The 16679-nt window shown below is 36.9% G+C and overlaps 2 protein-coding genes across 2 annotated transcripts; one reads left to right on the forward strand and one right to left on the reverse strand.

Moving 5' to 3' along the window:
• Positions 1-2207: 2207 nt before the first annotated feature.
• LOC123678991 (F-box/WD repeat-containing protein 5) lies at positions 2208-8682 on the forward strand. Its single transcript, XM_045616295.1, has 8 exons — positions 2208-2580; positions 3093-3247; positions 3794-3971; positions 4316-4649; positions 4884-5113; positions 6442-6667; positions 6890-7111; positions 8143-8682. Exons 1-8 carry the CDS (start codon positions 2400-2402, stop codon positions 8405-8407), a joined length of 1791 nt encoding a protein of 596 aa, XP_045472251.1. The 5' UTR covers positions 2208-2399; the 3' UTR covers positions 8408-8682.
• A 1544-nt stretch (positions 8683-10226) lies between these two features.
• On the reverse strand, positions 10227-13402 carry LOC123678992 (endocuticle structural glycoprotein SgAbd-2-like). The gene is made up of 2 exons (XM_045616297.1): positions 13249-13402; positions 10227-10815 (listed from the first exon to the last, which is right to left on the reverse strand). The coding sequence occupies exons 1-2, from the start codon at positions 13258-13260 to the stop codon at positions 10429-10431; spliced, it is 399 nt and encodes a 132-aa protein (XP_045472253.1). The 5' UTR covers positions 13261-13402; the 3' UTR covers positions 10227-10428.
• Positions 13403-16679: the final 3277 nt, after the last annotated feature.

Here is a 16679-nt window from a genome sequence, read left to right on the forward strand (position 1 = left end):
CTTCCTGGGTTTCTTGCACTTACAATCAGCTGAAGCAGAAGCCTCAATATCAGCTGAAGCAGAAGCCTTTATATCAAATTCGATTGACATATTGTCTGACATGAATGGCTCTTTGGAAACCTTCCAACCATAGATAACCGCCTAGCTCTTGGACCTACTGAGTTATTACAATATATCATCTGATAAAAGGTATTTGGAAGGCGTCTAATTTGGACCCATTAATCCAGAGCTTTTGTATAAGCCCTATGTCGATGTGCCTTCTCGACGTTCTCCAGCAAAAGGCACTAGAGGATACCTTTGAGTGCTGGAGATTTTTCTTAAGGCATACTTCCTTGGTTCATAATGTAGGATTTCGCATATGCCTACTTATGCGTTTCGTCCCTGGCACACACACCGGACTCATCAGTGTGACTTTGGTATATTTGTGTGTGTTGTGTCACAGACGCTTGGGGAATTTATTATTATCGGGCGCCGCCGGAACTCGAACCCGGCACCTTGTCGCATCTCGGTGAGTAAGTCTACACTCTTAACCTCTAGGCCACCGAGTGCTGTGTTTATTGTTGCTATGTGGAGCTTTATTAAAAGCCGCCACATGACTCCCTCCCCAGGGACGGAGGAACGAAACTTATGCGTGTTACGAGGTCATCGGTACAGCCGGGTGATTGCCGCCTAATCAGAGCTGCACCTCGCGGCATCGTGCGGACGATGAATGCCGCCTATTCAGGTCCGCTATACCGCGGCAGACCAAGGAGCACGTATTGCACGTTATGGGAATGGGCGTCTAGAGTTTCGTTGGAAATTGCAGATATATGGGAGCTACGCATCAACCGTCTGCTTTCCAGGACACATCGTTAAGACGGTCATTCCCATCACGTCGGGGTCACCAATGTAGGATTTGACATATGCCTACTTATGCGTTTCGTCCCTGGCACACACACCGGACTCATCAGTGTGACTATGGTATATTTGTGTGTGCCGTGTCACAGACGCTTGGGAAATTTATTATTATCGGGAGCCGCCGGGACTCGAACCCGGCACCTTGTCGCAAGTCGGTGAGGGAGTTTTTTCACTCTTTACCTCTAGGCTACCGAGCGCGGTGTTTATTGTTGCTATGTGGAGCTTTATGAGAAGCCGCCACAATATTAAGTTCCATGAGTAGCTAAGGAATTCCAATCACCAGAAGCATAGCCTCTCATGCTTCAGGAGGGCATTATTAAAACCAGAGGTTGCCTGGTATCCGGAGTTCGCATATTCGAGACTAAGTCTTCTCCCTGGTCCTGGGGAAAGTATTTATTGTGTCTTTTATACACTCTGTTCAGGCAGTTGAAACATTTTTCATCTCTCGATAGAAAGCCCCGGTTACCCAATATTAATTTTTGCATTTTGTAGACTTTACTTCTTTTAGGGCAGCAAATTGAATTTCAGAATAGGGCAGCAGTTTGGCTAGTGGCGTCTATTATTATTATTATTATTATTTGAACTGGGGTCGTTTTGCTTCGGTAAGCCTTCCGGGAACTGCGACCATGCAGATCTTTTGTTCACTACCCTACTCATTCATAGAAACCCAGGGAGGTCGTCAATGACGTTAATAAAATTGACAACCTCCCTAGGGGCCTTGGCCATTACCTCTCTGGCATCCAGGACCGGCTTGCCCATGTGAATGGTTCTTAGGCCAGCCAGCTCTGGACACTTGCATATCAAGTGTTCAGCCGTTTCTACTTCCGATCCACAGAGCCTGCAAATCTCGTCTGCTGACTTACCCATACGGTACAAATGATGTTTGTACCGACAGTGCCCCGTCAGCAGTCCCACCATCACCCGAAGCTCTGCTCGCGACAGCTTCAGGAGCTTTCTGGTATAAGTAGGTGAAAACTTCACGAATTTCTTTGCCTGAGCAAGTCTAGGAGTGTTAGTCCAGTGGATTTTCCTACTGTTCAACTCCCATAGCTGGACCGCAGCTTTGTATTGGTCTTTTCCTATCCCACAGAAAGGCTCAGGTCCAGCAGGTCTTAACCTTGATGCACTTTTTGCAAGCTCATCCGCTTTCTCATTTCCTTCAACCCCACAGTGCCCTGGTACCCATAGTATAGTCTAGTGGCGTCTATGTTAGAGACAACTTTTTTTTACACCAGAAAACCCTCATATAAACTGTCTTATTTTACATTTTTACTATAAAAAGCCCTGAACTGACAAATTGAATACAATTTGGTACTTCTTGAAATATTTTTTCTAAAACGTCTTTGGCTTCCCTATTACAATTGACAAAGATATAAATAGTTAATTTGAGAGTCAGGATTCATATCTATGGCGTTCTCGAAATAAGTTTGATAGCAATCTCAAGTTTCACAACACAAAAATCAGTCGTTGTAAGTCAATAATTGTCTGGCCCATATATCGTTATGGGTTGGGAATGTTTACCTTATACAGTGTGTTACGAAATTTTTCGATATTTCAACCACCAAGAAGTTGTTAAGCTTGGTAGTGTTTGCTGTCACTGGTTTGAGGTTAGCAGAGATGAACGATTATGGAAGAGACTATTTTTTAAAAAGTTTCCGATCGACAATAAAATAAATAACAGAGGTAAAACTGAGATTTGTGTGTAATACAATGCTCTCAAAACATGTCTTAATATTAAACATTAACATTAAATGTGAATACATATTATTAAAGTTTGAATGTCAGGTTCAACTGAGTATTTTTAGAAGGGATATTGGATAGGTTGATTCAATGCATTGCGTTAATCGAAAGTACCGAGATTATTGAATTTTCACAAACTTCTTTGAGGATTATCTTAAAAAAAATCACTTGGGTATCATCAAATTATTTCATCAATTTTTCTCGTCAATTTCACTTTCTATGTTGCTATACTGGAAATCAATGTTTAAATGACTTATTTATTGAATGAATCAATTATTCAAATACTTTATTTTTATTTATAGAATATCTATATAGAATATTGTTGCTTGAAAGGTTGCGGCATTGTTTAAAAATTAACTTTGTTATACCTATACATATTATTTCTGAGATACTATAAAGTTTTAATTCTTTAAATTTATGATTTCTCTTAGTGAATAAAAAATCAATTATTTTAGGTTTATCGTGGTATCAGGAATTCAAGAGATTACATTATAATATTCCAGTTATTCAAACTGAAGTTATTCGTGAGCATTTTGATCAAGTACTCCATATTACATTTTCCCATAATGGGCAATATTTTGTCACATGTTCTAGGGATTGTATAGTAATGGTGAGTAAAAGGTTAGTCGTATACAAAGAACCTTGTTTCAATCAGAAAGAATTATTTTTCTGACCCAATTCTGTTAGCAGAAAAAATATTTATCAGTAGGTAGCACAAAAATATACCTACTGATATGACAACAAAAAGAAATAGTGTAAACTCTACAAAACGTATTATATGAAAATTGGACAGTCTCATTTAAAAAACAGGGTGATATCGTGTTTTACCACTTTCGGACCAGTCTGTAGAGTCAAAAATAATATAAGCTTATGCGCTGAGTGCTGTCGACTTTGTTAAAATTTGAATCATTCTCCTAGCCCAAAATTTTCGAGACTGATCGAGCACTATTGACTCACCCTGTATAGAGGAATATCTTAAGCTAGGCAACTGCAATGATTTTCCAGAGTTATGCCACGGAAACAAATTTTTTTTTCGAGTTTTTTTGATTAACCTAAATCACCCTACATATCTTCTTTTTTGATATTCACCCTAATTCTAATGATGATGTAAAAAAAATTAATTCAAGAAGTGATCATAATATCTATGAAATTTTAGATCTGGAGTTCCTCATATCCAGCTGAATTGAAAGATTCCCTTGACATGACAAGTTTCAACTGGAGATGTGCTCATTACAGCGAATTCAATGAATCCGATTCCCTGTTGTTAGTATCTGGAATTGTGATGGGTCCAGAAACAAGTACAGCAGGAGAAATAATCGTTTTTTATGTTGAAGGTAACTTTCAATTTGTAGTGACTCTGTCTGCTCACAGATGGCATTATGGGTTTTCGCGCCACACTACTTCGGCTCCGGCAGATTTAAAAGGGATTTTGAAACGCAACAGGGTCACCTCTCCACGATGGTGTGAGAGGGTGTGAGGTGTGTTTTAGGCAGAGACGAAACACCAACAAACTCCTGGGGCGCACCTCATAATTTGGCTCGAGAACAACTCGCCAAAAATTTATCTGAAGGATTCTTTATTTTTCAGATATAGATTGAATAAACATGTTGATTATTATTGCATGTAAGACGTATTCAGACCTAGTAGCTTTCTTACATCTTGCTTATATGTTTCACAGATTTTCTAGCTGCCGACTCTGGCATATTGAAAATGAAATGCAGAGTGGATAATACTCCGTACTCACTTTTTGGAACCTGGTACAACGATTCGTTCCTACTGTCTGGAAACAGATTTTGGCTAGGAGGCTTCGTCACATCTTCCCTCATTTACATGAATAGAGCCTCTCAAGAAACATCATCAGAACACATTCCAATCACACATGGACTCTTCAAGTTTTATAATACGAATAGAAGTTGTGTAACATCACTTTTGATAGCAAAATGTCTTCGAGATGTAGTATTGGACGACCCTTTAGATTCGGAAGAAGTCAAGAGTTATTTTGATAAATCTAGGTGAGTGACATATGTTTTACCATTCTTGGTAGAGATTGAAGACGGTTAAGAGGGAACTCCACTACTCAGACCAATATGAAATTACAGATATCCCTTTTTTCAAATCACTGATTTGTAATTGTGATTTGATCTAGATTGTAGTATTTCAATAACTTTAAGGATGATCTATTCTCATGCAGAAGGCCTATTTATAGCAATTTGGCTTCAGTCTTATGACTAATGTGTATTTTTCAGTTTCAAAATGGACCAATTGGGAGGATCAGTCGATGATCATACCCTCTATTATAATAAACGTTACCGAGAATATGAAAATAATACACTCTTTCGAATAGATGAATATTTTGAAGAAGAAGACGATGAGAATATCTCTGAAACCTCTTCTATGTCGGAACAAGTAGCAGATACTGGAGATAAATACCTGATTTTTGTTACTGGAAGTAATACCTTTATACCTCATGAAATAGGTAATTATAAGAGGTGATTACCTTCTTTTTTCAGAATTTTCAAAACAGAATTTTCAAAACAGGGGTCAAAGCTTCACTGATTGTAACGGGTGTTTTTTCTCGAGGTATATAACTTTAAGTTGGCATTAGTGTTCAATATGGCGACCGATTTAACAGCTGTTAAGTGATTTATTCTCAGTTTGGTTTGGCAATTCATCATGAATAGACTCACGCCTGAACAACGCTTGCAAATAGTGCAATTTTATTGAGAAAATAATGGTCTTGTGCGGAATACGTATCGCGCACTACGTCCATTTTATTTTGTTTAACGATGAAGCGCACTTCTGGTTGAATGGCTACGTCAACAAACAAAACTGCCGCATTTGGAGTGAAGCTAATCCTCAAGTGTATGTCGAAACACCGTTACATCCAGAAAAACTGACTGTTTGGTGCGCTTTATGGGCTGGTGGAGTCATTGGTCCGTACTTCTTCAAAAACGATGATGGCCAAAACGTTACAGTCAATGGTGATCGGTATAGAGCCATGATTACTAACTTTTTCATTCCTGAATTGAACAACCATGATGTCCAGGAGCTGTGGTTCCAACAAGACGGCGCAACATGTCCCACAGCTTGTGCCACAATCGATTTATTGAAAAACACGTTTGGCGACCGCCTAATTTCACGTTTTGGACCTGTGAATTGGCCTCCAAGATCTTGTGATTTAACACCGCTAGACTACTTTCTGTGAGGCTATATAAAGTCATTGGTCTATGCGGATATGCCACAAACCCTTGACCATGGAAGACAACATTCGCCGTGTTATTGCCGATATACGGCCACAAATGTTGGAAAAAGTCATCGAAAATTGGACGTCCAGATTGGACTACATCCGAGCCAGCCGTGGCGGTCATATGCCAGAAATCATATTTAAAATGTAATGCCACAAGATTATCTTGCGGATAAATAAAATTCATGTCAATCGAATAATCCATCGTTGTTTTATTGCAATTTAAAGTTCTATAGCTCTAAAAAAACACCCTTTAGTAGTTCCGATGTTGATGTTCAATATTGATTATTCTGACTGTCCAAGTCTTCGTCAGAAGTTAGTTGTACAAGTTAGTAGAACTGGTTATGTCCCTTTTAGTCTTTGTAGCTTAAACTTAAACATACTGTTAATTTTTCACTGAATAGCAATTTAGTCTTGTCTCATTCGTAATCACTTCAGTTATCATAACATTTTGAGAGAAAATTAAACATTCCTGAAAATCACCTCATCATATTTTCATGACGAAAATAAATATTAATACCTTTGATTCTATGGAGAAGAATAATTTTATTTTGTTGCAGGATTCAAAAGAATACGGTCCTTCAAATTTCCTGATCGTATTGATCCAGGGCCGTCTTTGAAAGAACGTCAAATGCTATATGATGAGAGGAAGAGACTGTTGGATAGCGGTGTAGAAAATATCTTTTGGAACGACGTAGATTCTATCGCAGAAAAATTTGATACTCCTGATCATTTGATCGATTTACACGGTCATATTCTGGGAATGCGCCTTAGTCCTGATCATAGGTGAGTGAAAATTTTTGAGAGAAAATAGTTTACTCTTCTTTCCGTGAAATGAACTGTAAAATATGAATAAAATTCTGCTCTTAATGAATCGATGTTTTGATGGAAGAAGTACATTATTTTTCCTTCCATTTTAAACTGCTTTTCTTCTCCACGTGGATTCCAGTTGCACTCTTTTTTTTTTGTTGTGGACTTGTTTAGTAGCCTTATAATATTTAATTTCAGATTTCTCTTTGTCACCATTAGACGATGGCCAGAATGGGAAACCTATAACTTCGAAGATGTTGTGGATCCATCGCCAAAAGTCCAGAGTGACATAGCTCTCAATGTTATAGACATGGTAACCTTGGAAGTTGTTGGTGTAAGCGCTGAAAGTAATGCAGCATATAGTATGGAAGCAGACTATTATTTCGTATACATGGATGTAACAAACGAATTAATAGTGAGGTAAGAATTCTTGTCTTTTCGTTTTTTGACATACAGACAGAGATCATGACAAGCCCATTCGTGTTATGCCTACCATCATGTTAGGAAGAGTATTTTGACAGCTATTTTTGAACAAAGGCGGAAGCGATTATGAGTTGCCAATTGAAAAGTCCCCGGTCTACCATAGTAAAACACATTTTTTTGACAAAATTCGATTTTATTATTCCACAAAGTTGCCTTCGAGGGAGATACAGAGATTATAGCGATCTTCCAACTTTTCGATACCATTTTTGTAGTACGATTTGTTTTTCGCTTCAAAATAGGCCTCAGTTTCGGCGATTACTTCATTGGAGCTAAATTTCCAGCGAGCAATCTTTTGAGGTCTGAGAACAGAAAAAAGTTGCTGGGGGCCAGATCTGGCGAATACGGTGGATGTAGAAGCAATTCGAAGCCCAATTCACGCAATTTTGCCATTGTTTTCATTGATTTGTGACACGGCGCATTGACTTGATGAAACTGCACTTTTTTTCTTCAAATGGAGCCGTTTTTTAACGATTTCATCCTTTTAACGATCCAATAACGCTATATAATAATCTCTGTTGACCTTTTCGGAGGTAATCAATGAATATTTCACCTTGCGCATCCCAGAATACTGATGCCATAACTTTGCCAGCTGACTGTTGTGTTTCTCCACGCTTTGGATTCGGTTCATCGTGTGCAGTCCACTCAGATGATTGTCGATTGATCTCCGCAGTGAAATGATGGAGCCACGTTTCATCCATTGTCACATATCGACGCAAAAATTCAGGTTTATTGCTCTTAAACAGCTTCAAACACTGCTCAGAATCATTAACACGCTGTTGCTTTTGATCGATTGTGACCGAAGACTTTTCAATCGGCCTAATAATTCTCTTATTCAAAAACAACAAACATTTCAGAAGCAAGTGCATTTTATTGACTTGACCCCAGGTTTGAAGTATGATATAAGCCAGAAGTTCATGGCCTACCGCGAATGGAAAAAATCATAAAAAAAACGTTTTTTTTTCTTTCAGCACCGGGGATGGACCTAACCTCTACGTTTGGGATAGGCATTACGGTATCTGCCTGGCGAAACTTAACCACAAGGATATAACAAATGGAGCTGCCTTCAATCCTAAAGACCCAGAGATGATGGTCAGTATTTCTGATGATGGTGTAATAAAAGTCTGGCGATCTTTGTCGAAGATGAATGAGTTAAAAATACGCCATATGTCATCGGATGATGAAGATTCTGATGATTCTTGGATAGAGAGTGAAGAAAGTGAATTGTCTTCGTAATGAGAGAAATTGTGGATGAAAATAATGAGTACTTGTAAGGGTTGATTCTGAGATGAACCTACTTACGAAAAGAACCGGTTATCTTGAAACGAAAAGCTTCTGGGAGGTCTCATAGAGGTCTTCTAATTGAAATTTTGGGGACGCCTTAATTTAAGTAATATAAAGGAATTTTTTTTAACTAGTTCATAGACTTTGAAATTTTGTTGTGTATATAAAATCTAATATACCTACCTTGTTAAATACCTATACCTTGTAAATTAAAATGTTATCGTTGATTTTGTAGTATTTGCATTTTAAATGAAACAATTGTAAGAGCGTTAGTGACTGAATTGAAAGTAAATAACAAAAATTCCTTCTTAAATTCGGAAAATAATTGTTTCCTTCCAGATATTTCCAGGATATCTTTAACATTCTCAATATCGCATTCAAAACTAACTCCCTATTGTACCTACTTCTTAAATAAATCATAATATTTTTTTGTATCATGGTGTTAAACTATCTGGTGGTAATAAAATTAGAATTTCATCGTTATCTTTGAGAAACAACCCCAAAGAAATTCTTTCTATACCTATTGATGTTGCCGATCTATGGAATAAATGATGCTGGGTTACCCAGCATCATTATAGAAATATATCTATATATACACTGTGTCCGTAAAGTATGGAACAAATTCATTTTTAGCTGGACAGACCATTTTGAGAAATAATCCTGAACCACGTTGATTTTTCATTTTAATTCACAGTGTTTTAAAATAATAATATACAGGGTAAATTACTTTCGAGTAATGACGTCACCGTCATTTTTCTTAAATGGAACACCCCCATTTTGTCTCAATTTTCCGATTACTCTAGCTGAGCTGATTCCAAAAGTGTATCACATGTTGATTCCAATTGGTACAGGGTGAACAAAAACACAATAGTTTTGTGTGTGTGCTCATAAAGTAACGCGTAACATTCATTATTAGTTAAATTAACAATATTATCAAAAATACTTATTGTCTAGCGGCAATTGGTTTGAATGTCACACCCTGTAGTTTTCTACATTTTTAGATTAATAAAAATGTATAAAAATAAGAAATAATTTTTTTCATATTCTGTCTGCAAGACCACAAGTACCAAACATATTTTGAAACAGCTCATTTTTATCAATCTGAAAATTTAACAAACTACAGGGTGTTACATTCAAACCAATCGCCGCTAGACAATAAGTATTTTCGATAATATTGTTAATTTAACTAATAAATAATGTTACGCGTTACTTTATGAGCACACACAAAGCTATTGTATTTTTGTCCACCCTGTACCAATTGGAATCAACATGTGATACATTTTTGGAATCAACTCAGCTAGAGTAATCGGAAAATTGAGACAAAATGGGGGTGTTCCATTAAAAAAAAATGAAGGTGACGTCATTACTCGAAAGTAATTCACCCTGTATATTGGATTATTATTTTAAAATACGGTAAATAAAAATAAAAATCGACGTGTTTCAGGATTATTTCTCAAAATGGTCTGTTTAGCTAAAAATAAATTTGTTCCATACTTTACGGACACAGTGTATATATAGATATATTTCTATAATGATACTGGGTAACTCAGTATCATTTATTCCATAGATAGGCAACTTCAATATATGTATAGAAAGAATTTCTTTGGGGTTGCCCAGCCTGGGTTATAAATAAGAAAGAAAATCCACTAGGGACATAATTTTTTTTCCATTGTCAAACTTTCTCTGAATTGTTGGTATTTTTTTTCTGGAGAGGTGGTTCTGCTGCCCCAAAAATACTACCCCTAGCAGGTCTACATAGAGAATGGAATAGTTTTCAATCAGAATAACATTTATTTATAGGAAATCACTCTAAACTTAGGTGACTATCACAATAACATGAATAATGATACAGTTCAGTGGAAAATCAATGATAACTGTTGAAGAAATATATTACAGCGGCATTTTGATGATCTAGATGCTATCAATAAATAATTGATAAATGACTATGTCTTACAACCACTCAACCAAACGATTTATTGGTATTTGTTTGCATCTGGGTCTGGATTCCTCTCGTTGAATTCCAAAGACCTGAGGATAGCTTCTGGGATTGGTGGTGGAGTTGGAAGATGAGCACCCTGAGGTTGGAAACCATTTTCATTAGCGATATATTGGAGTACAATTGGAGATCCATCAGGAGCTGTGTATTGGACCTGTCCACGGACTTCTTCGGCTTCAGCATCTTTGTTTCCAGCGTTCTTCAGGACACCTTCTTCGGATGCTGAGATGCCATTGCCAGTTTCGTAAGAAGATCTGAAGGATCCGTCGTAGTTCACTTCTTGGTTTTGGCTGAGGATTGGAATTTGTTCATTTCCGGTAAGCTGGGCGGCTTTGGCAATAGCCAAGAAACAAACTGATGCGATCTGCAAAGAAATTTTCCAATTACTTTGGTTGTTATAACGGGTGTTTTTTTTCGAGGTATATAACTTTAAGTTGGCATTACTGTTCAAGATGGCGACCGATTCTACAGCTGTCAAGTGGTTTATTCTCAGTTTGGTTTGGCAATTCATCATGAATAGCCTCACGCCTGAACAACGCTTGCAAATAGTGCAATTTTATTTCGAAAATAATGGTTCTGTGCGGGATACGTATCGCGCACTACGTCCATTTTATTTTGTTTAGCGATGAAGTGCACTTCTGGTTGAATGGCTATGTCAACAAACAAAACTGCCGCATTTGGAGTGAAGCTAATCCTCAAGTGTATGTCGAAACACCGTTACAACCAGAAAAACTGACTGTTTGGTGCGCTTTATGGGCTGGTGGAATCATTGGTCCGTACTTCTTCAAAAACGATGATGGCCAGAACGTTACAGTCAATGGTGATCGGTATAGAGCCATGATTACTAACTTTTTCATTTCTGAATTGAACAACCATGATGTCCAGGAGCTGTGGTTCTAACAAGACGGCGCAACATGTCACACAGCTCGTGCCACAATCGATTTATTGAAAGACACGTTTGGTGACCGCCTAATTTCACGTTTGGACCTGTGAATTGGCCTCCAAGATCTTGTGATTTAACACCGCTAGACTACTTTCTGTGGGGCTATGTAAAGTCATTGGTCGTCTATGCGGATGAGCCACAAACCCTTGACCATTTGGAAGACAACATTCGCCGTGGTATTGCCGATATACGACCACAAATGTTGGAAAAAGTCATCGAAAATTGGACGTCCAGATTGGACTACATCCGAGCCAGCCGTGGCGGCCATATGCCAGAAATCATATTTAAAATGTAATGCCACAAGATTATCTTGCGGATAAATAAAATTCATATCAATCGAATAATCCATCGTTGTTTTATTGCAATTTAAAGTTCTATAGCTCTAAAAAAAACACCCTTTAGATAGATTGAAAATATAAAAGATCGATTCAGGAAGCGAATATAAAATAGGAAAAACTCCATAGGAAAATCGAAAAAAAATGATGCAGAACAAAGAATTGAGATCAAAAGTACAAAAATAGTATATCAGATATAACTATATAATTGATCCATTAAACTAGAAGAACTTGAAGATCAGGATGTTTCTTCTAAATTGTTGTTACGGTTATTTTGCAGTTCAAACGATTGATCATTTCAAAATGGATGCGAATCAAAGAAGACTCATGCACATCCGAAATTTTTCAATTTTTCGAAAATGCTGAATGAAAATCCAGAAATTATGATTTTAGAAAAAATGAAAATTTGATACCACTGATAGGAATTAACCTCTAATGAAAAAGATAGGCTTATTTTCGCTACCTATAGTAACCTTTAAAATACAGCGTGTTCTAATTTCTAGATTTGGCAATCTTTTCAGATCATAGAACAAGGATTATGATACAGTTATGATGTAAACTATATTCCTTTTGAATATTGAGGGAGTAACCATAAGTGAGATACAAGATGCAATATTTTCGTTTACTATCAATAATATTGCGTTATTCAAAACGTCTTTGATCTGATGTTCTATTCTCCATGGTCAAAATGAATGAGTCGCACTTTCACCAATCATCTATTGTTTGGCATTCAATTAACAAAAAAGATTTCGCAAGATTCTAAAGTGAGAACAGGGATTGATATTATTGAATCGAATCTGTGAAGAAGTAAATGCGAATCATCTTGCAATATTTAGAGTTCATCAGATTTTAGAGAACTAGAAACCCTATAATCTTTAATTGAGTATCTTCTTCTTCTTCATCAGCCTCAATTGATATATTGGAGCAAAAATCTACATTCGAAATTTCATGGAGAAAATTAAATGAATACGAATTTGAACAGCGCAAAAAAGCTGCTGACTTCGCGTGATGCTTTTTTCCTTTTAGATGAAATTGGTTAAGAAAAAAATATTTTAACATCTCCAGAAATTTTCACAGTTTACTTACTGGAATGAAAAAAAAACTGATATTTGCATATTTGCAGAAAATTTTATACAAACTGGGTTGCTATACACAATTTGAAGGCAAAAAATCAAGGATACAATGTCAAAAGAAATTATTTCTCGCAAACTTATGCTCATATAAGCATGAAATGTTTTCACATTGTTATTGTTCTAATTTTTCTTCTTATGTAGACTTATTTCGCGTTGAAAATGGACAAAAGTTGCTGAGTTTTTTTCATTTATGATAATTTTCAATTTTGATTTTCTCGAAGTTCTTGGTTCGGATATTCAGACTAAAAAATTCTTGAGTTTCAAACAAGCTTTTTGGGGTTTTTTATTTTCTCCAATTAAAACACGAACGGATTAGGAAAATTTGAAGGTGCAAAGCGGGAAATTTTTGAAATGTTTCAATTCGAATGAAAAAAATGGGTACTCACCAATAGTCTCATTATGTCTTTTTACAAGTGTTGCTTTCGCGAGTGCATACGCTATGATTACGCTAGAAACATTCACTCCGCAATTATTTATAGGAGAGTCTCTGAATGAAGCCTCCTTCAAAGCCAAGCTTCGCCTATTTCTTATGCAATTCTTCCCCAGCGCTTCTTGCTAACATATAGATACCCGAAATTATTCAATGGTAATTGTATGCGAGACTAGTTACTATGCTCAAAAATATTATAGACTACATTGTCATGAATTCTTACACCTTGCATATTTCAATAAATATTTGATTCATTATTTCTGATACATAAAGGGTGTTTTTTTTAGAGCTATAGAACTTTAATTTGCAATAAAACAACGATGGATTATTCGATTGACATGAATTTATTTATCCGCAAGATAATCTTGTGGCATTACATTTTAAATATGATTTCTGGCATATGACCGCCACGGCTGGCTCAGATGTAGTCCAATCTGGACGTCCAATTTTCGATGACTTTTTCCAACATTTGTGGCCGTATATCGGTAATAACACGGCGAATGTTGTCTTATAAATGGTCAAGGGTTTGTGGCTTATCCGCATAGACCAATGACTTTACATAGCCCCACAGAAAGTAGTCTAGCGGTGTTAAATCACAAGATCTTGGAGGCCAATTCACAGGTCCAAAACGTGAAATTAGGCGGTCACCAAACTTGTCTTTCAATAAATCGATTGTGGCACGAGCTGTGTGACATGTTGCGCCGTCTTGTTGAAACCACAGCTCCTAGACATCATGTTACAGAAAAAAGTAATATTTTCAATTGCGAACATTAACTTGCGATCCATAAAAAATAAAATTGATCATTTCTCGAGTTTTCTCAATGATAATAAGTATGATTTGTGCTGTGTTACTGAGCATTGGGCATCAGAGGATATTTTGGGTCGCATCAATATTGCAAATTATACAGTTGCGGACTCTTATTCGCGCTCGAGTGGCAACTACGGTGGGGTAGCAACTTTAATAAAAAAGACTGTACATTATAATAAATTACAGAGAATAAAAGAGATGAGTATTGAAAATCATTTTGAGGTATCCGCAATAAGAATTCCTAGTAAACATTTAGTAAGTGTAACCTTATACAGACCACCTTCAGGCAAGTTAGATTTATTTATATCAGGGTTGTCCTCATGTTTGGATGAAATAACGAAAGGAACGTTAGAGAAAATTTGTGTTGCAGGAGATTTCAATATTGATTTCCTGGAAAGTAATAAGAATTCAAATGAAATCTTGGAGTTGTTCGAGTCGTACGGTTTGTTTCCGGCTTTCAATGAGGCTAGCAGAATTAATTTAAATACAGAAACTTGTATTGATAACATTTTCACGAACATATACAAGGAATCTTACAAATGTAGAACATACGACCCACACTTATCGGATCATTCAGTACAGGAATTGAAATTGATTGATGAGACACCTGTAACAAAAAGAAAATATATAACTAAATATAAAATAACGGAAGAAAATATATCTAAATTCGAAGAGAAACTGAACGATATTGACTGGGATTCTATTAAATTCGAAAGTGTAGAGGAAACATTTGATGAATTTCACTTAGTATTGAAAGGATGCTTTGATACTTCTTTTCCTTTGATCACCGTTAATGTGAAAAGGGATGAGAAATGTGTCAAAAAAACTGCTTCGAATGTTGCTCTGAAGAAAGCGGTAGATGCGGCGCTGACAATTCATGAAGTTCGCCAGAGTGAGTACTCCAAAAAATTATTGGAAATGTTGAAACGCAGTATGAGAGAAAGTTACACATCTGAAAAGAAGAGAGTTCACCGAGAGTATATAAACTCATCAGAAGATAAAACGAAAGCCATATGGAAAGTTATAAAACAAGAAACTGCTAGATCAAAGTTGAATAGAGAAGACGAGAGTAAATTAACCCCAGATGAGCTAAATTATTTCTTTTCTAGCATAGGACAGATGATTTCAAAGCAGTGCACACCTTCTGCTGATGGGGCAATAAATTTGATGAGAACAACTCCTTCTAGGATACCCGTGTCTTCGAGCTCAATGTTCAACTATCCAGTAACGATCGATGAGCTGAATCAGATTATCAAAAGATTCAAAAATAAAAAAACTGAGGATATCTACGGAATGAATGTGGTACTGATGAAAAGAATCTACCCAAGGATCGCTAAAGTTATGTGTGATATGTTCAATCAATGTCTTGAGCAGGGGATTTTTCCTGAAGTCCTTAAGTTCGCAAGAGTAATTCCCGTCTATAAAAATGGCAATGAAGACGAATGCACAAATTACAGACCAATATCTATCCTGCCCACCATTTCTAAGATATTAGAGGAAATATTGAAGCGAAGATTGTTAGAGTTTCTGGATAGGTCTCGGGTGCTCGATCAAAGTCAACATGGTTTTAGATCTGGAAAATCAACTATGACAGCACTGGTTGCGTTGATGGAAAACATTGTCGAGGCAGTGGATGAAGGAAGATTAGTTGAAGTATTGACATGTGACCTGTCGAAGGCATTTGATAGTGTCGAAAGGGATATACTTCTTCAAAAGATGGAAATTTATGGAGTAAGAGGGAAAGCGTTGGCTATTTTCGAGTCATATCTGAAAAATAGGACACAGGTGGTCTCGTGGAACAACGAGGTATCGAAAGTGAATATTTTGAAGTATGGAGTGCCGCAGGGATCTATTTTAGGTCCCTTACTGTTTTTAATATACGTCAACGACTTACCGAATAATGTGTCGTGCTCCCTGACCTCAATGTATGCAGATGATGCGAGCTTTGTGAATGACTCGTTTAGGAGAACAGATCTTGAAATCAAAGGGGCCGAGACCTTGGCCAGTGCTGAAAAATGGTTTAGCACGAATGGATTGAAGCTCAATGTGGATAAGTCTTGCCGTATGATAGTAGCAGGTAGTGAACGTCCTCAGTCTGTCAAAGTGTTGGGTATGACTTTGGATAACCGGCTTACTTGGAACACCTATACAACACCACTCTTGAAAAGGCTTTCAACGGCAATTTTCACAATACGTAGGATGAGGGAGGTTGCAGGTTCGGACATATCTGTATTGACCTATTATGCCAATTTCCACCAAACTGCAACATACGGCATAATATTATGGGGTCATAGTCCCGGATTGATGAGTGTTCTCTTGAAACAAAAAGAAGCTGTCAGAGCCATTTTTGGAGTCCCGAGAACGATATCGTGCAGAGAGTTGTTCCGTTCATTGGGTATACTCACCGTTACCTCTGTATATATACTTACCTGTATACTGCATGTCTACGACAATAGAAGTAAATTCAGACAAAATAACGACCATCATCACTATACTACAAGACACAGAAATGAACTTAGCATTGAGTTTCATCGACTCAAAAAAACCCAAACAGGTACTAACCATTTTGGGGTTAAATT

The sequence above is a fragment of the Harmonia axyridis genome, chromosome 4 (genome assembly GCF_914767665.1).
Source record: "Harmonia axyridis chromosome 4, icHarAxyr1.1, whole genome shotgun sequence".
Classification (NCBI taxonomy): domain Eukaryota; kingdom Metazoa; phylum Arthropoda; class Insecta; order Coleoptera; family Coccinellidae; genus Harmonia; species Harmonia axyridis.